Genomic DNA, 23,709 nt, shown 5'->3' on the forward strand with positions numbered 1-23,709 from the left:
CGAATATGTTCGAATTGTTGGTTTTCCATAACACACATCATTGTTTGAAATGTTGTGGTTCAGTTGCCAGGCAACACATAAATGTGATATTCCACAACATTAAATTATGCACCTAAGACGAAATGGTTACAATTCCGTATGCAGTGAAAGTTTTTCAAATCGGATGCCGTTATCAAAATACAAAAAATATTAATAAATTCAACAAAAGCGTTGTTGCTTAGTAAAAAATTCTTCTAATAATTTATTAAATCTGACTCATTTATATCGACAATTCAGACATATATTATACATTTTAAAGTACCTAGAAGACTTTAAAATGATGTTGCCAATATTTATGAGTTGCGTTTCTGGGACGATTTCACTGAATGGGCTCTTTATCTTCATTATTGGCTAATATATATTTATGGAGGATTTCGAAACTAATATCATTTCTAAACAAAATTTAAAAACCACAGTATGGTGGAGATATGTAGATGATGTGTTTTCAATATGACCTCATAGATCAGAATTGTTGGATACATTCCTAAATATTATAAACGATCAAGAGACAATAAAATTTACAATGGAAAAGGAATATAATAACACCCTGCCTTTCCTCGATGTTTTAGTCTCAAAAAAGGATACCTACTGGATATGAGACTCAAGTGTATAGAAAACTAACACACGCCAACAGATATTTCAATTACAAATCAAATCACAACATCAACGTTAAAAAGGGAATCATTAAATCCTTATATGATAGAGCCAAAATTACTTGTTCTAACGAAAATGCATTCTTAGAAGAAAAACCATTGTTAACATCTGTTTTATTAAAAAAATTGTTATCCTTTATCGTTTATAAATAAATAATTGTCAAGATTGGATCGAATGGAACAGAACAACTTAGAAAGGGATCATATAACATTCACAAGAAATAATACGAGGAAACTATCAATACCATATATACTATATACGTAAAAGGACTATCCAAGAAACTTAAAACAGGAAATAAATTCAACATTTCAACAGCATTCAAAACAACAAACACATTGAGATCTATTCTATCTAAACCTAACAATTTTATTTAGGTGAAACATCAAGACCATTAAACGTTAGAATAAGTGAACATCAGTCTTATATTAAAAATAAAGAATTTGATAGATCTCAAATACTTATGTCAACACGCATGGGATAATGAACATAGAGTTCAGTGGAGAGATTCAAGGATAGTCCTAAAAGAAACAGATAGTACAACGAGAAAAATCAAAGAAGCTGCTCTAATTATGCTAAATGAAACCAATTGTGTCGCAAATTCCTCGGCAGAATGCAGTAGGATGTGATTACCCATACTAAAAGAGGAAGTCAATAGAAAAAAAAAATACCACGATTAGTAAGTCAATAACATATCGAGTTAGTACATTTTATATTTTAGTATTATTTAGATATCTATATGTATTATTAATATTATTTATAATTTAAAATAACATAATATTTACATATTAAGGTCAGAATTTGGTATTAGTTTTGAAAGTAAACTAAAGTAAGATACTTACGATGTCGGGATTCGCGAGCTCAAGCGAGGGTGCTGCCGCTTATTTGGAACTAGAAGAATTGGGATGAAAATATAAACCAATTATCCGTTAACCTATGTATGAACGTGTTTGAAAGCTTGTCGGATGTGTTCATTTAATTAATAATTTATTTATATTAATTAATTACATCAATAACAATATTAATTATAGAAAAATACGTTATCCCAATTACATCGGCCATTTTCATGCAACTGCACTGCCACCTATAGTCGATTGAGTTCGCGAATAGTATCACGAGGTTTTTTCCTGGTTTTCCGTCGTAATTTACTATGGAATCTCTAACGCGAGAATTTTACTGTCACCGTTGCATGTGGTTGTCTTTTTAAAGACAGATCACATGCTATGATTTTTTTGTGGCGGATATTCTTGAGTTAGGGTTGATTTCATGTAATTGAATGAACTATCTTTCAGTAAAGTCGTCCCAGGAACGCAACTCATAAATATTGGCAATATCATTTTAAAGTCTTCTACTTTAAAATGTAAAATATATGTCTGAATTGCCGAAATAAATGAGTCAGATTTAATAAATTTGTAGTCCTTTGTATCTTTTGGTAGCTGTTGCAATTTGTCAAACACTTTTTCAAAAAAAAAACAGGTCCAGCCAACACGTTGAACAGCTAGTTGTGTAGACTTTAGGGATGGTGTAACTGAAGAATGTTCCTGTAACAAATAAAAATTACTGTATTATGTACTTTGTATCATACCTCTCTAAAAATACAATAAGTGGGAGTTTTTGCCAGTTCTTCTATCAGATACGACCCCCTGCGAATGGGGATACTTTTTGGGCATTTATAGCGCCAATGTCCAGAGGGTAGCAGGAGCACCTGCAGTGGAACAAAATCTGACACCTGGCAGTAAGTATCAAATGCATACCCATGAAAATGATGAATGTTAATTTAGGCCAGCGCTGGACGTGACGTCATGCGGGACGTCAGTGGCAAGATACTTAGGAGGCCCTGCCATACAATCAGTTACAGCCCAACAACAAAAACAATTAAAAGCGAGCCAAACATTACCAAGAGGTACACTCGCTGAAGATGCTGCGCTGGAACATTTGCCGGCGTTCACTCAAGTCCTACCACTGATACTCTTCCTATTGGGGAACCGTCTCTCGCTATCTTTACTTTACGTTCTGTCATTCTGCTGATATTATCGTTCCATTCTACTGTGATGTATTCTTGTGCTCTTCTCAAACGAAACAATGTGAAGTCTCGAAACTGGATTATTTAGTACCGAAGGATCAAAATAATTGTTTACACTGTTTGCCCGGTAGCCATGAACGTTAACACGTGGGCAATACTTCATAGTGCTATTTTATATGTTTTAAACTTTTAGTTTTAATAAAATTTGATTGGTAAACAAATGGGTGAAACTTGCTAAATAAACGAAGTTTTTTTAATTAAGTGGGGCTTTAATAATTTCAAAATTTTCGATTTCTTTTATTTTAAATGAAAGTACATAAACTCAAGAATACTCTCTGAAAATTTCAAATTTATTGGAGTAAAATTACCGAATATTTTTTCTTTAGACATTTCGTGAGGTAACGCTGTCGAGATATTTTTTGTTTTATGCTTATTTTTTGTTTAACAATGATTAACGATTTTGATGTTGATTTTCGCCCTTTTTGCAAAAAAATCATTGTTTTGACTTCTGAGTGATACTAAAAGGTCAAAAATCGATGAAACTGGACAAACACGACAGCGTTACCTCGAAAAACCCTCAAAAAGCTAATAAAACCTTTTTAAATTGTTTATTTAACATGATCCAATGATGAGTTTTGATCTCCACCGCAAAATCCATTGTTTTTTGAGGTGTCTTTAAAAATTTGCCACCGTTGGCTTATGTTCCAATATTTTTCCTTGAATTTTTTTTTGATAATCTATGACCTATGAGTTGTACTAAATATGATTATTTGATTTAAAAATAAAATATTTCTACCATACTTTAAAAAAAAATTCACAAAAATTTGCTTGAAATGTTTGATTTCAAACCCGTAAGGATAGCTATGACAACACATGCAAGTCATATTCGTTTATGTATTAAATTTAATAAAAAAATTGTTCATCCGGAAAGCAGATGGGTGAAGGTCGACTATCTTATAATATATGGTCGACTATATAGCTTAAATTTGGAAAATAACAATAATGATACATAATAATTGAGGGGGCCAGACGTAAAAGGGTTTAAGTGCAGTTTTGATAGTTCTGAGATAATCAGCTTCAAAGTTGTTTGAGTTTTATAAATTCTAGGAGTCATTACACTAAAGTATGTCTAGTGTACAATGTACTATAAAATGATCAAAAAATTTAAGGGTATATTATTACATACTCTTACTATATCCTTCCTTTTTTCAATTATTAAAAAATGTACTTCGATCGCTACATGGTATTGATAAAAATGTTACTGGTAAAACGGTTCAAGTGCAGAATGATTAACTACATATTACTAATCATTTTTGTCCCAGCTGTTATCCACAGTGTAACTACAACTGGCATGTTGCATAGCATAATACTTAATTAGTCTTCAAAATTGTTCACAAATCTAATATTTATTTACTTGAAATTAATCCCGTATTAACATGTGTTCACACATTACAGAATACTAAAAATAGTTTTGTGGTAAAATGGTTCAAGCGCACTTAAACCCGTTTATTACTATTTGTTTTTACAGAATACTAAAAATAGTTTTGTGCTAAAACGGTTCAAGCGCACGGTTAAACCTGTTTACTACCAAAGCAAATTGCAATTGTTTTCAGTGAACTATGTAATGGCGATAGATGGCGACTGTAGGGCGAAATATGCTTAAATCGTTTTACCACCAAGTTCTAATACCATTTAAGTATGCGAATCTGTACTTAGGGTAAAATTTTAAAAAAGTGCACTAAACCCTTTTACTTCTAACCCCCTCAATTATTCATAACAACACTTAAGTTAGTTTCTTCTTCAGGACAATGATTAACCTTGTAACCATGAGGTTAAGTGTACATAACAACCCACTGTCAGCTATGTAGTTAAAAAAACTAAAAAATAATTAGAAGCAAGGATATGACAGATATTGGACAAAAATTGTAAAATACTGCCACAAGTACCAAAGCTCTGATATTACAATAACACAAAAAAGCATTTATTTTATGAAGAAAAAGAAGGCTTACCTGCAATAGCTATACGCCTTTGGAGGAATTATAAAATAGTGTCAGGACAAACATCTTTATTTCTTGAGTATATCGAGGACCACCTCTTGATTTATTTTTTTAGTTTTCAATAAAAATTTCTAAAGCGTCTTCATTCATGCCCGCAAGGTCATTATTCAATCTTTGACCAAGTTCCATGTCAACTAAGCTTTTACCTTTAAAGCTTTTAATTAATTCCTTCATCTTATCAAGTTTTTTATTTTTTCTTCTCAATTTCTGATTTAAAGTTCGGATTTTTTTTTGTAATTTTCCCAAGTTTAATATATAGCGAATTTTTAATTTTCTCCAATCTTTTTCACATTTTTTAAGCCTTTCGAACTCATCTTTTATGGATACGTAAGAATCAATATCATCATTGGCAATCATCATTCTTTCTTCATTTTCCACAGTAGTGGAACATGTTGAAGTACTTGGTACACTCTGAATCTGAACAGATTCAATTTTTGGAATTTGTCTCATATTTGAAATAGTATTTCTATATACTCTGATAGATTTACTTTCTTTGATTGTAGTACTTGGTACACTCGGAGTCTGAACAGGTTCAACTTTTGGAATTTGTCTGGTACTTAAAACAGAAGCAATTTTATATACTCTTCTAGGTTTATTTCCTTTGGTTGAATTACTTGGTACATTATGACTTTGAACAGTCTTTTTTATGCTTACATCAGAATCAACATCATCAACCTTGTCAACCATCATTATTTCTCTATTTTCCATAGCAGTGGAATATGTTGTAGTACTTGGTACACTCTGACTCTGAACAGTATTTTTTACGGTTACGTCACAAACAAAATTATTATCATTGTCAACCACCACTCTTCCTTCGTTTTCCACAGCAGTGGAACATGTTGAAGTACTTGGCATACTCTGACTCTGAATAGGTTCAACTTTTGGAATTTGTCTGGTACTTACAACAGAAACAATTTTACATACTCTTCTAGGTTTATTTTCTTTGGTTGTAGTACTTGGTACCCTCTGACTCTGAACAGTCTTTTCTGTGGTTATGTTACAATCAACATCGTCATCATTGTCAACTGCCATTATTTCTCTACTTTCCATAGCAGTGGAACATGTTGAAGTATTTGGTACATTCTGTCTCTGAACAGGTTCAACTTTTGGAATTTGTCTGGTACTTACAACAGAAACAATTTTACATCTTCTTCTAGGTTTATTTTCTTTGGTTGTAGTACTTGGTACCCTCTGACTCTGAACAGTCTTTTCTGTGGTTATGTTACAATCAACATTGTCATCATTGTCAACCGCCATTATTTCTCTATTTTCCATAGCAGTGGAACATGTTGAAGTATTTGATACATTCTGTCTCTGAAAAGGTTCAACTTTTGGAATTTGTCTTGTAAATAAAACAGAAGCATTTTTATATACTCTTCTAGGTTTATTTTCTTTGGTTGTAGTACTTGGTACACTCTGACTCTGGACAGTCTCTTTTATGGATATGTTACAATCAATATCATCATCATTGTCAATCACTATTCTTTCTTCGTTTTCCACAGCAGTGGAACATGTAGAATTACTTGGTACACCCTGACTCTGAACAGGTTCAACTTTTGAAATTTGTTTTGTACTTGAAACAGAAGCATTTCTATATACTCGTATAGGTTTATTTTCTTTGGTTGAAATACTTGCTACACTCTGACACTGGACAGGTTCAACTTTTGGAATTTGTTTGGTACTTGAAACAGAAGCATTTTTATCTAATACTGTCCTAGGTTTATTTTCTTTGGTTGAATTACTTGGTACATTCTGACTTTGAACAGGTTTAACTTTTTGAATTTGTCTTGATACACACAATAATCTTCTAGGTTTATTTTCTTTGGTTTTAAGGCACTTAGAAGATTGTTTAAAGATTGACGGCACAGCGTTATATTTCAAGTTAACCCGTGTACGATTTTGTTTAAAATCCTCTGGTCTAAAGTGTTTATAACATACACCACTGTTGCGTGTAGCAGAAAATCCTTTTCTTCCTAGAGCATTTTCCCAATCCTTTTTCTTCTCTTCAAAATTCATTGGAAACCTGTAAGTTTAAATTATGTACACAGGGTGTTTCATTAAGAATTGTCCATATATTAACTGGAGAAACCTTAGCACAAAATACCAAGGTTTAACCTAAAACACTTAAATAAAATATTCCTTCTTTTCGAGATACAGAGTGTTTTATTACAAATATTCTAAAATTATGTTAGCCCATTGTTTTAACACGTTCCAATATTTTTTGTTCAAACTTGACAAACAGTTTACACATGTTAGGATAGGTACTTTAACTAGTGTTAAAAGATAGTTTTTCCCTGTTATTAGAGGAGTGCTGTAGGGATATATGTATATGTACTTCCTTTTTCTCCCTTTTCCCCCTCACAATCTACGCCACTGTCTTAATAATAATTTCAGCATGTTTTTTGATTCTTTGTTATTTTTTACACAAATATTATCCTTTCGTTGCGATGTGTTTTAAGTTATTTGAGTTTAAAAGTAATGGCTTCAATAAGATTATGTATTTTAAACACAAATAACTTAAAAACTACTTACTCTATTGCATCGAGACCAAAGGATGATACTTACGTAAAATGTAACAGAGAATAAAAAAAAACATGATGAAATGATTATCATGACAGTGGCGTAGATTGTGAGGGGGAAAAAGGAAGTATATATCCCTACAGCACGCCTCTGGTAACAGCGGAAAACTACCTTTTGACACTAGTTAAAGTATCCTAACATGTGTAAACTGTTTGTCAAGTTTGTACGAAATATATTGGAAGGTGTTAAAACAATGGGACAAAATAATTTTAGAATATTTGTAATAAAACACTCTGTATCTCGGTAAGGATGAATATTTTATTTATACTATATGGACAATTCTTAATGAAACACCCTGTATATTTATAATACTTTTCTATATTTTCATCATTGAAGTGTGAAGAATTTATCCAAATTACTTTTTTCTCTATTTTGAACATACAAGAATCATGCACATTAAGTGCCCTAACAACTTAACCACCACTTATCAAGGAATATAGAATATAGCATCTCTATTCCTTGCAATTGAGTTGGCTACAATGTTGGGGTTCAGTTAAATTAGGAATTGAAAAACTTTTAATGGCCAGGAATCGAACCCGGATCTTCCCGCTTGTTATACCAATAACATAACCACTTTTAGGCTGAATTCTCACTATCAGGTACACTTAAACAGATATACCTATCAGGTTTACCTCCTACTCTGTGGCAGGAATAAGTTCTTCAGCCTGAAAGGCTAGTAATTCCCGCCACACACTGTCGGGGGAGTATCAGGTAAACCTGACAGACCTAACTGTTCAGATGTACCTGATAATGAGTGGCCGGCTTTAGAGAATGATAGAATATTATTTCAATTCATAATATTAAAGTTAGTAAGCAGAGTTGGACATTAAAGAAAGATGTTTCGGATAGATTAGAAGCCTTCAAGCATCCTTCGAGTTATGGGCCTACAGAAGGATATTAAGAATAAGTTGGGTAAATAGAGTCATGAATGAATGTCAAGGTGTTAAAAAGAATAGGAAAAGAAAGAGAGGTTTTAAATACAATTAAAGTTAGTAAACTGCAATATCTGGGATATGTCATGAGGGGCGAGCCTTATAACTTGTTGCAATTAATAATACAAGAATGAATACAGGGTAGGGGATTCGTGGAAGAAGACACATCTCCTGGTAAAACAATCTGAGAGCTTGGTTTAACTTTTAACTACACTTCTGCTGATCTCTTTCGAGCAGCAGTATCGAAAGTGCGAATTGAAATGATGATTGGCGACATTCTTAGATGAGATGGCACATGAAGATGAAGAAACATAGTTTCAATTAAGTACAAAGGCTACCCGTTTACGGAAGTAGAACCGGTCTTGATACTCACCGAAATACATATTCTGTCTTGGAACTTCTTGTAGTACAACCAAATGCACTGCATGATCGAACCATGTTTATATTTACAATTTCTAAATCACAACTACAAAGATTAACCAATCTGCAAAAACTATATTATGTCTTATCTATATCTAATTAAGATTTAAAATGTAAGTACTCCTGTACGTAAAAATGATTATTTTTCGGTAAGGAGATTACTTTCTTTACTTTAAACTTCACGTAACTTAAAAAAACACTACTACAAAAACATGGTCACATGGTTTATGGTTTACACATGTTTTTATGTTTTATGATGTTTACATTTTTTGCCCCCTTATTTGTTTCACCTTGCGGCAAATATGCGCACTAAACTTGAAAAAATCGGCTTCACATATATAATAATAGCCCAGTAACAGAACGTCAAATACGGCGATACCGTGTAATTTTCAGGGTCAACTACGAATTGCATGAAAATTTGGCTTTAGGTTACCAAGTATCAATTACCAAGTCATTTATTCATGTTAATATACAAAATACTTAGGTACATACGTCAAAAAATAGTGTTGGTTCACAGATATAAATATAACATACAAATAAAAAACACAAGGCATAATATGAAATAATACATACAAAGACCACACGGAAGAAAGGCGAAATGTCACAAAGAGGTTAATTCGAGAAAATTGAATTTTTAACTTTCAAACCCTAACTATCATCATACAATTAAATATTTTGCGTACTTCTTTATTTAAGTAGTCTTCATAGTTATTTTGTAACGTATTATTTAATCACCGGAATTTAAAATAAAACGCAAAACTTAGAAACATTGCTTTATGTAAACACAAGTCACTATAAACACGGGAAAAAAGCGAAATGTATGACAACAATTTTTTTTCTGTTCTTCATTTGTCTAGCTTTTATTATTTTCTCCTCATTTTATTTATGTTTTTGTTGTAAGGTAAGCCTCTATAGAACGATCTAGCCCTTTCAGATGTGCAAAACTGACTCAAGTGGACCAGATCGTTGAATTTTTCGATATGTTTCAAGACACAGGAGCGCCCTTATCGGATTTGTACATATAGTGTACATTTTCTTAATATTTAAATCATCCGGAAGGTACATTTTCTTAGTTTTATTTTTACTATAATGGCTTTCTCTTCCTTTAAAACGCTTTATGTGTTCAATAACTTCATCTAGCTGTTGTTTTGGTAATGCGTGTTTTTTTTGGATTTTCCGCGTTTGTCAATTGGTGCACTACCAGTAGCTTTTAAACTTTTTTGAATATTTTCAAGCCTCTTCCGACCAATTCAATGAAGGCTTAGAAAAGCTTTAAAACAAACTGGGACGACAGTTGTTTTATCGTCAGTCGTTATTCTAACTCTAAAAGAATACGTTGCATAATGCAATCTTGATGTATCTTTATCTCGGGCTCTTCTTTGCATTACGGGCATTAACGTTATTAGGCCTGCCAAATAAATATTTTGTTTATCAAGCACCATACGGTTAAAATTGTTTCTAATGCTTGATTGGTTTTGCTGATCTACTGTTTTAAAACACTTAAGTATCTTACATTGACAATCGTCACCTGTTTCATGGCTCTGTTGTCTTAACCGCTTCATTACTTCATTTATTCGACCTGTAATTTTCCTTTTTCTAGTATTCTTCGCGACCCGTATCATCTCTTTCACTTTCCGTCATTTTCGAGCACAATAATACGCACTTTATTTAACGTTTTTAGTAAACAAAATGCGGCGTGTACTCCCCCGACGTCCCGACAAGCACTGACTGACATTCCACCTCGGATTTACGCGAGGACCATTCGCCTTTCTTCCCTGTACGAAGAATTTTATAACTTGTTTTAAGCTATGAGGATTCATCTTTTTCTCATGTGTGAATGACTCACATAAAACTACTACTAAAAATCTACATATTACTGCTTTGACCCGAAAATAATAAAAAATTGACATTTCGCCTTTCTTCCGTGTGGTCTTCATTATTATATTAAGACAAACACTTTTTGGGTTCCTAAGAATACACAAAGTACAATTCAACAATTCACAACCCAGTTCCAAACATTAAAGTTAAAATTTAAAAATTCATCACTGCTGTAAAATGCTTACGTATTGACATCGGTGTACATCCTCATGTCTTTAATAAATAGCGAAGGCAGAGTTAGTATGTGCAGTGCAAATGCTTGCCGACATTTTTTATGATAGGACAGGCCAGCAATTATCCCTACTATTCTTCTCTGAATACGAAAGACATCTTTGGTTCCAGCACTGTGACCGCATGCCAAAATTGCATAGCTGATTGCATAGAGCAAAGACTGGGTTTTATTGAGGTTAGAAGCAACGTATTTGCTGCAAACCATTGTTCTGCCTTATCTTGTACTCGTTTTGATGCCTCTATTGCTACATTACAATAATCCCAATCTTTGCAGGTAATAGTAGAGTATAATCAGCAAAAAAGAATAAATGAACTGGTAAGGTCTGTCTGTGGAAGATCATTAATATAATTTAGGAATAAAAGTGGTCCCAATATTGACCATTGAGGTAATCCGATATTATAGCTCTCTCTGCCGACCTCATTTTACCCACCTTCACACTCTGCTTTCTATTGGAGAGATAGCTGGAGATCATTGCAATGCTACTATCTCCAAACCCATATCTCTCCCATTTCCTGAGAAGCAATTCATGTGAAACACAATCAAAAGCTTTGCTCAGGTCACAGAATGTAGCCGACAGATAGTAGCTCTGCTCGAAAGCCTCTTGAGTCTTCACCACTAAGTCCATGATGGCTTTTGTTGTATTTAGACCCCTTCTTAAACCAAACTGGCTATTTGTAAACACATTTTTGGATTCAAAATACTTAATAATCTTTGCTGTCATACATTTCTCAAATATGTACCTTTGATATTACAGGAAGGAGTGATATTGGCCTATAATTGGATCGGTCCTCATTTTCACCCTTCTTATAGACCGGTACCACCACTGCTTTTTTTGAGCAGATCAGGAGAGATGCTTTCCTCAAAACAGTGATTTATAAGTGTTGCTAATGGACCAGCAATGAGATGTTTCACTCCTTTTATTATGTTAACCGAGAATCCAAAGTATTCTCTACTTTTCTTGTTCACCACATTTGTTAAAATGTCTATGATTTCAATGAGAGAAACATCTTGGAAGAAAAATACTTCCCCAAACATGGTGACATCAAAATCCAAGGGATTGAAGAAGGAGCGTTGAATCTGGGTCTGCAAGTTACAGGCGACATTAGTGAAGAAGTCATTCAATTCATTAGGTGTAATTTTTGTTTCCAACTTGCTCTTAGACTTGTTTCTGTGTTCATTAATAATATGCCACATACACTTAATTGGCCGGCGTAGCTAAGCGGTAGTGTGCTTGGCTCGCGTGCTGGTAAGTCGGAGTTCAAATCCTACCGCCGGTAATAACAACTAGACATTTTTAAAAAGGTTTATAGGCCCCAGGTCGACTCAGCCTGAATAAAATGAGTACCTTGGGTAAAACCAGGGGTATTAATAGGCGGTTGAAGCATAGCATTGGCCCTGTTACCTTCCTTGTATACCGTAGGCCCTAGATATAGCAGACTACCCTGCTATACTCCCAAAACCACGTGAGCGGTATAAAACGGGAGACTATTATTTATTACACTTGGTAGTCAGCGTTGGCCTAAGATGGTTGGTTAAGTTTCCTGGTAGGGTTTCACCATGTTCCCGGAGGTTATATTATATCTTTTAACATCAGCGTTTAGCCTGTTCAATATTACTTTGAAATATAAATTCAACCATTGTTTGGTTCTGGGGCTATTTAGCAAGTATTCAAATTCACTGATGATGGACCGATAGGTCTGAAAACGTTCTGAATTGAACACATTTTATTCAATCCATTGAGATTTTTTAAATTTTAATAAATATACCAATTACATAGAAGTGGTTTTTACTTCATGTTTTTTAACTATATGGTATACAGCCAACCTAGGGAACTTCCCTTTTAGTTTATTATTTACCTTAATTGGATTCGATGCAGCTGAAATAAGGTTATCACTGGCCCTTTGTTTAGCAGATTTTTTGCTAATTTATATTCTTTTTTGGGATTTATTAAGAGAGTTTTCTGAGCCATTGTAGGAAACTCATAATACTGCTCCTTTATCAAGTGCAGAGTTTCCCTCGTGGACTTACATAGGTTCTACTTACTTCAAAGTTGAACTAGTGCCGTTGGTTGCTTTTACTTGGGGGATGAGAGTCATCCCTTCTCGGGGGTGAAAAAATGCGCGTTTAAAATAAGCCCGGAAATAGATAAATTGATTAATTCTAAGTAACTTTCGTTCTATAGAGTTTTTTAGTAAGTCAATTTGCGATTGAAAATGTTTATTTTTTGATAAAAAAAACACGTTACAAGGGTTTTTTTCGCAAATAACTCTATACTAAGTATTTTGTCGAAAAAATATTCTTAACAAACATGTAGCATAGAAAAAAAAGAAGAAAGTTGTGTATTCGTGAAGTCTATACACCCAGCAAAAGCAAAGTTGTAGCTTGTAGTTCATGAAAAATACGTTTTTATTCGTCAAATTCCAAATTGAATATTTTAACGTAAAATAACCAAAAAATGAAGCACTTTTCGGGAAAACCACATTACAACTTTTTTAAAGTATTTAAAAACGCTTTATTTCTATTTTTTTAAGAGTTTCTAGCATCAAAACTAAGCAAGTTACGCTCAAAATAAAGATGTCCCCTTTTTTTTAATAAAAAAATCATGAAAATCTCCCCCTCTTTAGCAACCCAAATGAAATTAATCGTTACGGCTTTAAAAACAATTTATTTATGTATTTTTTTATATGATCTCTAAGCTTGATCAGTCCAAAGTGTTTATTTTTGAATTGCTTGTAGTTGAAACGGCTTAAATGAGTCCAATCAGGAGTGTATGCAAACACATCCACCAATTTTTGTCTTACAGAAAAACAAAATGAAACTAGTATATTTATAAAACCAAAACCTACATTTTTTACTCCTTGAGATTTTTCGTACCACTACCTAATACTTTTTAAGTTATTTTGGAAAAAGGGCACTTTTCCAATATTTAAAAATTACTATAAAACCAATTTTTTTCAAAAATAAGCACTTCCAACCGGTCAAACTTACAGACCGTATAAACAATACACATATAAAGTAAATGGTAAAGCGGTAACAATTAATTTTATTTAGGGTGCTACATAGGCGGAAATTTTTACGTTTTTTTTTGCCAAAAAAAGGAGCCAATTTTATTTTGAGTATAACTCGCTTAATGCTAGAGACTTTTATATAAAACAAAAATAAACATTTTTTAAAACACTTTAAAAAACTTTTAATGAGGTTTTCCCGAGAATTGCTTCATTTTTTGTTCATTTCAAGTTGAATTATTCGATTTGGAATTTGACGAATAAGAACGTATTTTTATGAGCTACAACTTTGCGTTTACTGGGTTTATCGACTTCCTCAATACACAATCTTTTTTGTTTATTTATATAAGCTACATTTTTGCTAAGAATAGTTTTTTTTATAAAATATTTACTTCTTGCGTTATTTGCGAAAATCCGCATGAAAAAGTGTTTTTTATAGAAAAATAAAAACTTTCAATGGTAAATAATCTGAAATAGACATAGTTAAAACATTATATACATAGAACAAAAGTTGCTTAGTGAATTTATCCATTTCCGGACTCACCCCCCGAGAAGGGGTAATTGTCACCCCCAAGTAAAAGCAACCAACGGTACAAGTTCAACTTTGAAGTGAACGGTAAGTAGAACCTAAAACCAAATTTTCATACAATTTGGAGTTTACTTTGAAAATTACACTCCAAAATGGTTATTTACTGGGCTATATCTATGTTCTATGTGGCGGCATTGTTTATATTTTAATAAAAGAAACTTTAAAGATAATTTTGTGCATTTGGCAACATCGCCAGACGACACTGACAGATACGATACAGTGGGCCTGATTCTAATTCATTTCGACAGTCGCAATTTCATTTCGACACCGCGCGATTCTTGGGGATATTAACCTTATTATGTTGAGACTGCTCAGAATTTGGGTTGGCGCTTCGGTTTCTTGGATTTTGTTGATAGTCTGGGAAAATTATCGAAAAAATACCATTTTTGGGAAAAATTATTTACCAGCTATTTTATTGCTAAAATCGAATCTTAAGATTGCATATATTAGTAATATGGGGTATGACAAGTCCGCAGAAAGTGTGTTATTTTATTTATAAACAAATTAGCACTCCTAAATCTTCTTTTTTTTTTCAATTAGTGGTCTGTAACTCCTATATTTTTTCCTTTGAGCCAAAAACACTCAAATAAAAATTCACCGTAATTTAGTTCTGCACAAAGTTATTTTTTTTCCGATTTCCTTCAACAAAAATTTTACTCAGAAAATCCGAGTTTTCCCAAAAAATCTGCCATTTTCAATTAAAATTTTAGGGAAGTACCTAATTATTTATCAATAATTAAATAATTGAAGACATGAAAGATTTATTATAGTAGATTATACAGAGGGGCTAAATTATGGAATAAATTCATTTCTTTAAAACGGACGATTTTGGAGCAAAATCCCGAAAGAGGTCGATTTTTATTTTTAAATTACAATTTTTTGGCATATATTTCATACTAGTGACGTCATCCATCTGAGCGTGATGACGTAATCGATAATTTTGTTAATGGGAATAGGGGTCGTGTGGTAGGTCATTTGAAAGGGCGTTTAATTCTCTATTCAGTAATATAAACATTAATATCATTAGGTATTTATACATGGTTGCCAAAAAAAAATTTTGAATTAAATTAATTGGCGCAAAAAGAAGAATGTATGTAATTTATTTAACTCAAAATACATTGTACTGCTGTCAGAAAATAGAAAAAAAGGTTTATTTCACAAATAAACATTTCTTTTCGCTTAAATTAAATCACAAACAGACTCCCTCCTACCTATTGGCAGTTTGAACTTTTAATTTAAGCTAAAAGCAATGTTTATTTGCAAAATAAACATTTTTTTCTATTTTCTGACAGCAATACAATGTATTTTGAGTTAAATAAATTACATGCATTCTTCTTCTTGCGTCAATTAATTTAATTCAAAATTTTTCTTGGCCTCCCTGTATAAATAATGAAACTAATGTTTATAATACTGAATAGAGAATTGAACGCCTTTGTAAATGAGCTACAACACGAACCCATATTCCTATTTAAAAAAATAATTACGTCATCACGCTCGGATGGATGACGTCACTAGTTTGAAATATATGCCAAGAAATTTAATTTAAAAATAAAAATCGACCTGTTTCGGGATTTTTCTCTAAAATCGTCCATTTTAGAGAAAATGAATTTATTCCATAATTTAGCCCCTCTCTGTATATCAGGAGACCGGCGACAATCTAACCAATAGTTTAGCAATAATTAAAATGTTAATTAAAAAATTTCGGTCGAAATAATAACCAGAAAGATTATGATACACCAGAATAACTATGATTTTCATATAAAAAAGCACTATACCTATTCAACGTACCTTACAGGATTGAAATTGGACCATTTGAGCGGTCTCGGGAATGTTATAAAGAAACAATTTTTTGGCTTATAAACAAATAGAACCCCTCAGAAAATATTAGATTAAATTAAATTAAGTTAACGCTGTTGAAAAGAGCACGGCTTCTGTGTCCTTTTCGAAGAAAAACAAATTGAATTGCGAGGAGTGATTCCAGGTATAACCGGTCAAATTTGACCGGCATTTGCGACAGAGTTATAAACAACAGGATTTTAATCTTTGAACCATTAGATACCTTTTAATTCCGGTCTTCTTTGTACATACAAATTTTCATATCTTCAAGACACTCATAACAAAAAAGATTTATGTCACTGTCACCAAATTATTTAATTATTGATAAATAATTACTTCCCTCAAATTTTAGTTGAAAATTAAAGATTTTGTTTGGAAAACCCGAATTTTCCGAAGAAAATTTCCGTCGAAGGAAATTGGAATAAATTATTAATGTGCAGAATTAAATTACTGTCAATTTTTATGTGAGTGTTTTGGTTTAAAGTTAAAATTTTCGGAGTTTTAGAGCAATAATAAAAAAAAAGATTTCGGAGCGCTAATTTGTTTATAAACAAAATAGCACACTTTCTGTGGACTTTGCACAGCTATATTACTAATATAGGAAATCTTGAAGATTTTATTTCAGCATGTCCAGCAATAAAATAGCTGGTAATTAATTTTCCTTGTTTTTTACTAATTTTCCCAGATTATTACCTCACATCTTTCATTGAGTTGATGATTCATGTTGTGGACATTCTCAATTATTATATTTCTAATTTAATACTATTCTATCTAATTCCTCAAAACAAGCAAATTTCAATTAAACCCAGCTATATTATAATACCTTTTGATTTAGTTTTCCTTGCAAGAAATAAACAAAACACATCTAAACTAAACCTAACCTCGCTTTTGGCCATTCATTCATCTCCGTGTCAAATAATTTCGACAGTCGCCATCGCCATATTGAAAGCGACTTGTTTAGTGTCGAAATTTGATTTAGAATCAGGGCCAGTGGGTAGCTAACTTTACGATCGAGCTCTCTGCTCTCTTCTTCATTCTCGTGTCAGTTTTTCTTTTCTAATTTGATAGTTGACTCACTTTGATTAATCCGAGTATTAATGAGTGTATACTACGGGGTAGTACCGAAAATAACAATAAATAAACAAAAATAAACGTTTATATTGACTTACGAATATAAAAACCCCATTATCATAGTACAAATATACATATCACCGCCGTAAACATCGATTTTGTGTGTGTCTGTGTTTTTAATACAAGTTGTTTGCTTTGATAAACTATTGTGATACATAACGAAATTGATTCGTTAAAAAACTGTGACAAAATGGCCAATAAAGACGACTACCTTACGTATTATCGTGAGTTCTTCGAGAACTTTGCTCAGACTGTTAACCCCAATGATCAGCTACCTGTTAAATTGGCTGGTTACAAATTGGTGAACGTCGAGATTGTTGGAGGGATTATCGACTGGACTACGCAATATTTGTCTCAAAAGTAAGTGAAAATTTCTTTTTTATAATAATTCAACTTATTATTGAATTACCAAATTACTTCCCACTTCCTTCCGGGCGAAACAGGATGAAGATCCGTACTACTTACCGCTACTTGTCTACTTGCGCGTAATGACAACTGGTAATAGAAAACGTAAACAAAACAAATCCCTGTACAAGGCCGTTTTTGTAAATCACATTTTTCCAAAAGTCAGAATAAAAGTTATAACAAGTCACGAAAAAAATTTACTTTATCAGTAATCAGTATTTGTTTACATTTGCTCTGTATTTGTATTGGATTGCGTAATATTATTGTTACACCTATTAAAGTGGTCGTGACAGAATATACCTACCTAGAATTTTTTGCAATTTTCGAATCAAATTTAATGATGAACGAAAAAACTAAGATATTAATCAATAAATAAATACAGACAGGTTTAATATTGGCTTAATTAATTCTCAAATAACTGCTAACATAAATAAGGTGTTAAATTAACACATTAAATATTAAATATGCCCCAGTCAATAGGGAAAAAAATAAAAAATCTTATACAGGTAAAAGGTTTTAAAAAGTATTTGGAGGGTAGCTGATGAAAATTTCCTGAAGATGTACAGCTAATTTTGTTTTGATTTTTTTAAACTATCATGAGTGAAAAAATCATTTTTGTCTTTAAAACAATTACTTATACATTTTAGAGAAAAATGGTTCCAATGAAAGTTGTAGACCATAAAAAGCTCATTGATATTGAGAGTTTCTAAATTAAAATACATAAACGATTGACCGAGTTACTTAATTGCAAAAAAACCTTATTTTTGCAGTATGTTAATGTTAATGTCCGACTGGTATATTATTTGAATAATAATGACATGATTTCGAAGTCAGTTAAGTATGATATATAATCCCCTAGGGCGTTATTTTAAAAAATAACGCCCTAGAGTATTAAATTTAAATAACCAGTTATATACTGTCAAGTTGACAAATCACAACCTAAGTAAAACTATGGCTACCACAATTACGTTACGACTATTGCTGGTAAATGTACTTATTTGAAAACTAATTAATTCAAAATTGCTTCAAATTTTTTGCATAAAAAGAATATTTAGTCGGACATTAAATGTTGAAGGCACCACAGGTATTAGATAATAACACTTTTGGTCAACGTATATCTCTCGGGCCAAAGGCCCTTGGTATATACACCATTGACCTCAAGCGTTATTATCCTTATAATACCCTTGGTAAAGTTTGTTTAGCAGTAAATGGTTGACTTCAATTAAAACATCCTAGGTTAACTGATAATAGTATAAAAGGCCCGGTTTCAGGTAAAATTTAAACATGTTCCATTTACATATCTGAGGTAAAATTTTTGTGGATCCTTTGCTTTATTATAGGAGTACCGTCTAGTCAGTGTTAATTGTCAAAAGACCAACTCTGTCTACCTCGTTCGCTTATCGCTCCGGACCGGTCTTAACAATGGGCCAACTCTGATAAATTTAATAATATTTACGACCGCACTAATTGATGTCAACCATTTTCTGCTAAATAAACTTTACCTTAATAACTATAATAACTTTTGCATAATGATATGTAATATGATTACTCAAAATTGTGGCAGGTAATCATTTATTAAAGTGTGCTAAATTTCAAACAGATCGACCAGATATTTAATAAGTTATTAAATTTGTTTATCCTGCATACAAATTATTTAAACAACTGTCAAGACAGTCATTCTAAAGATATTTTGTAAATTCCAATCGATTTCTTGGGGTTTCATTTTTATGGTACCTATACAATAAAACCTCCCTTAACCGAAATAATTGGATGGGAGGCCATTGCGGATAACAAGAATTTCGTTAAAAGTAACATTGTTTTTTTATTCTTCTTGTATCAAATTACATAGTATTCTTGGGCAAAGTTGGTATTAAAAAATACTATGAGGTTATTTCGTAATGTTTTCTTTAGTATGAAAATACAGAATAAAGCAATAAAATTAAGGAAAATGAATTCTAGTGCTTTGAAGGGAAAATTTTTTGATTTTAAAAAGGATTTTATACTTGAGACGAATTCATTGTCGATGTTCTTTAGTTGTATGAAAGCAATGTTGACGATGTTGACAAATTAACTTCGAATTGTTCCCTTTTCTGATAAAAATTTCTTTCTATTGACAAAATTATTGAAACTCTCAGCCGTTTCAGTTAAACAATGTTTTGGTTTAAAATGTTTTGGTTACCGGATGTTTTAGTGTATGTATTAAAAATCCTTAAAAAATTGTTGATTTTTTAATATACAAACATTTATAATAATTTTGATATTTTTTATGTCACAAGCTTGTAAGTAGGCTTAATGAAAAGCTGGTGAGAAAACAAACCTTCCAAAAAAAAACAGAACCTATCAGCATTTGTAAATCAAAAATTTGTAAATATAATTTCACAACTTATTTGTAACGTTCTATGTTAACTCTCTAGTGCCCTAGTCCGCCTCAAGGCAGACCATAATAAAAGTTTCCAGGCTTACTATTTAAGTATTTTATAGCTGCAATACCCAATCCAGCCTCTGGACTAAATCGGAGAAACATCGACTATTAAAAATTTGGCTGATCAGACAAATTTTTACACTGTAATTTTCAGTTTACTTTGAAATTTGGTAGTGGTACTAAAAAATTCGGGCACTAGAGGGTTAAAGAAATAAGTATGTACATAAATATAAATACATACATGACAGGATGTTAATATATCTACTAATAAGTTATACAGTAAACTTTGTTTTCTAGCATTTTTTAAGGCAATTGTTTTAACAACGTCAGACACATCTATATTTTCTGAAATATTCTTTTCAATATGAATAATGGATAAGTTTGAAAGTTTTTTTGTCTCGTTGTGTCCCAGTTTCCCACTGGCTACTGTCACTGGTAATGTTAAGAAAATTTGTATGGCAATTACTAAATCTGGAATTAGATAGACAAGGTTTATTTGTGAATAATTAGTTGATCACATTTAATATGTTCATTTAAGCAGAAATATAGAGTATAAAATTTCAATTTCATCATACAGAGCGCTGGAATAAGTGTTGTCCTCCTTAATAACTTATTTATTTTTAGGTGACAGGCACAACTTTGATTTTTTAAATGCGAAAGTACATCATGTGATACCTCATTTAAAAGCATTTGAAATACTGATTACAAAGATGTTTAATACTTTAATCCTTTTTAAGAGCTTAGGTGCAAAATTTTGTTCGAATTATTTTTTACGCATTTATTTTTTACGAATCCTGAGAAAACTAATAAGTATTTTTGAAAAATTTAAACACAGAATGAAAGATTATATTATAACCGAGGGCTGAATGTCCCTTAGAATAAACAAAAAGTTTCTTTTGAAAATTATATTTGAAATTAAAAATCAGACAAAATATTCCCTTTTTTTCACCCCTGTGACTTATTAAAATAATCATTATAGAAGTTCTCAGGGACTTTCGACCCTCGATAATACTGTAATATTTCAATCTGCGTTTAAATTTTTCAAAAATACCTATTAGTTTTCTCAGGATTAAAAAAACTGAATATATTGAACAAAAATTGGACCAAAATTTTGCGCCTACGCTCTCAAAAAGGATTAAAGTGTTATACATTTGTGTAATCAGTATTTCAAAAGATTTTAAATGATGTCATGATGTACTTTCCCATTAAAAAAAATCAAAGTTATGCCTGTTACCTGAAGAGGGATCACGTAAAGTTCGAAACATTGATGCTGTAATATACTAAGATTATGTTAAAAATCGACCTGTCCGAGCGTTTTGCTTATGAGCTAAAAATAAAAAAGTTAATAAGGGGGGGGTACACTTATTCCAGTACACTGTATTATAAATCTTGATGTACATTTAATTTTTCTGCGCATCATATCAAATATGTACAAAATCTTTTATCAAGTATTTAACTCAAAAGTAAGTGAAAGTGTATTCTTATGATAATTCAACTTTACTATTATTGAATTACTTCCCACTTCCTATAGAGCGAAACAGGATGAAGAATACCGTACCTCTACTTGTCTACTTGCACGTAATGACAACTGGTAATAGAAAACGTAAACAAAAATCCATGTAAAAGGCTGTTTTCCTAAATATGCATTTTTCTAAAAGTCAAAATAAAAGTTATAACAAGTCACGAAAAAAATTTACTTTATCAGTAATCAGTATATGTTTACATTTACTCTGTATTTTTATTCGATTGCGTAATATTTGTTACACCTATTAAGTGGTTTGGTTGTGACAGAATGTAGAATTTTATGCAATTTTAGGAATCAAATTAAATGATGAAATGAAAAAAAAACAGATATTAATAAATAAAGTAAATACAGACAGGATTATTATTGGTCTAATTAATTCTTAAGTAACTGCTAATATAAATAAAAGGTGTTAAGCATAATATTGAATTTTCAATTAGAAAGAAATGAAAAACCTATTTATTTTAGTATATTATATTTTACTATACAGGGTCTAATATCCTTTTACTTTTATTATTCACATGGATATTTTTTTTGTATTGAACTAAAGATGTTTTTTTATTTAATATTATATTTATTTCATGTTTTGGTAATCAAATAAAATTGAATTTAGATGTAGGTAAATAGTTAAAAAAATTATTCTTCCTGCTTTAATTTTTAGTAATCCTTGATTTAGCTGCCAACTCAGCTCTTTTGATTCATCTGTGGTGTTTTTATTTTGCTGTGTAACACATTTTGACTAATGTCAGAACATTGATTAATTCGCTATTAAATACTTAATAATAATAATAGTCTCCCGTTTTATACCGCACGCGGCTTTGGGAGTATAGCAGGGTAGTCTGCTATATCTAGGGCCTACGGTATTCGCGGTGTGCAAGTACTTGGAAAGGGAAACGAGAAACGACCGTGCGCGAGTCGCGTAGAAATATTGCAACTATCTTAAATAATTCATATTGTCAATTGAAATTGTCAAATTGACGTATATTTCATACCTTCTGTCATTGACGCAGGAAAATTATATATTGCTCCACAATATTGATATGATATGCAATTATTATATAAAGGTAAATTTAATTAATTGTATTTTGCTTGCAGTACTGCATTTTAATAACTGATTTTATTTACTACATACAATTGTTTACGTTTGCTAAACATAACCTGCATCTTATTTTTTCTTCTTATTATTTTTTTGGACTATGGTCTTGACAATTATCCAGCAACCAGGACTAATATAATTGGCCAATATAATTAAAAGTGCGAATAAAAGTACAGAGCGTAGAAATAGAGGTCGCTTTGCCGAACTTGCACGGTCCCAATACAAGGAAGGTAACAGGGCCAGTGCTACGCTTCAACCGCCTATTATTACCCCTGGTTTTACCCAAGGTACTCATTTTATTCAGGCTGAGTCGACCTGGGGCCTATAGACATTTTAAAAATGTCTAGTTGTTCTTGCCGGCGGTAGGATTTTAACTCCGGACCACCGGCATGAGAGGCAAGCACACTACCACCTGCGCTACGCCGGCTCTACTTACTCAGATAAATGTTATGTTTATATGGGATATTTTGGCATGTTTTTGGTCATTACATAGTTACATACAGACCAATCAAGCATCTGCAGTTTCTAGTACTCTTTCCAGTCAATAAGCCACATTTTGGCACCCTCTACTCTAAAGGGTATCCGTCTACAGTGCATCCCTTGCAGGCCCATTATCGCCGGCCCTGATTGTACATATATGTCATTATACATATGTGTAATTTTACAGTATATAATTATTTAGTATAATCAATATATGTATGTATCTTTACATCAAAGTTCCTATAATATTAGCGGCATATGTAGCAGTTTCATGCTCTTGTTATGAGTTTTTCATATAGGTAATGATATGTTAACTTTAGATACAGCTGTGTGGAGCAAAATAATAAACATATAGTTGAGAGACTGTCTTCTTGTCTAACACTGTTATTGATATTGACATTTTTTATAATC

General features: G+C 31.9%; 2 protein-coding genes across 2 annotated transcripts in view; one reads left to right on the forward strand and one right to left on the reverse strand.

Annotated features, from left to right (window-relative positions):
• Window positions 1–35: 35 nt before the first annotated feature.
• LOC114325944 (uncharacterized) lies at window positions 36–8,950 on the reverse strand. The gene is made up of 3 exons (XM_028274100.2): window positions 8,656–8,950; window positions 4,723–6,793; window positions 36–2,231 (listed from the first exon to the last, which is right to left on the reverse strand). The coding sequence occupies exons 1-2, from the start codon at window positions 8,718–8,720 to the stop codon at window positions 4,822–4,824; spliced, it is 2,037 nt and encodes a 678-aa protein (XP_028129901.2). The 5' UTR covers window positions 8,721–8,950; the 3' UTR covers window positions 36–2,231; window positions 4,723–4,821.
• Window positions 8,951–17,223: 8,273 nt separating this feature from the next.
• The window catches only part of LOC114325942 (protein phosphatase 1E), a 220,887-nt gene continuing 214,401 nt past the window's right edge, over window positions 17,224–23,709 (forward strand). The window contains exon 1 of the mRNA XM_028274099.2: window positions 17,224–17,733. Coding sequence (XP_028129900.2) covers window positions 17,564–17,733 — 170 coding nt within the window. The 5' untranslated portion in view covers window positions 17,224–17,563. The remainder of the gene's footprint in view (window positions 17,734–23,709) is intronic.

Source organism: Diabrotica virgifera, chromosome 3, assembly GCF_917563875.1.
Source record: "Diabrotica virgifera virgifera chromosome 3, PGI_DIABVI_V3a".
NCBI lineage: Eukaryota > Metazoa > Arthropoda > Insecta > Coleoptera > Chrysomelidae > Diabrotica > Diabrotica virgifera.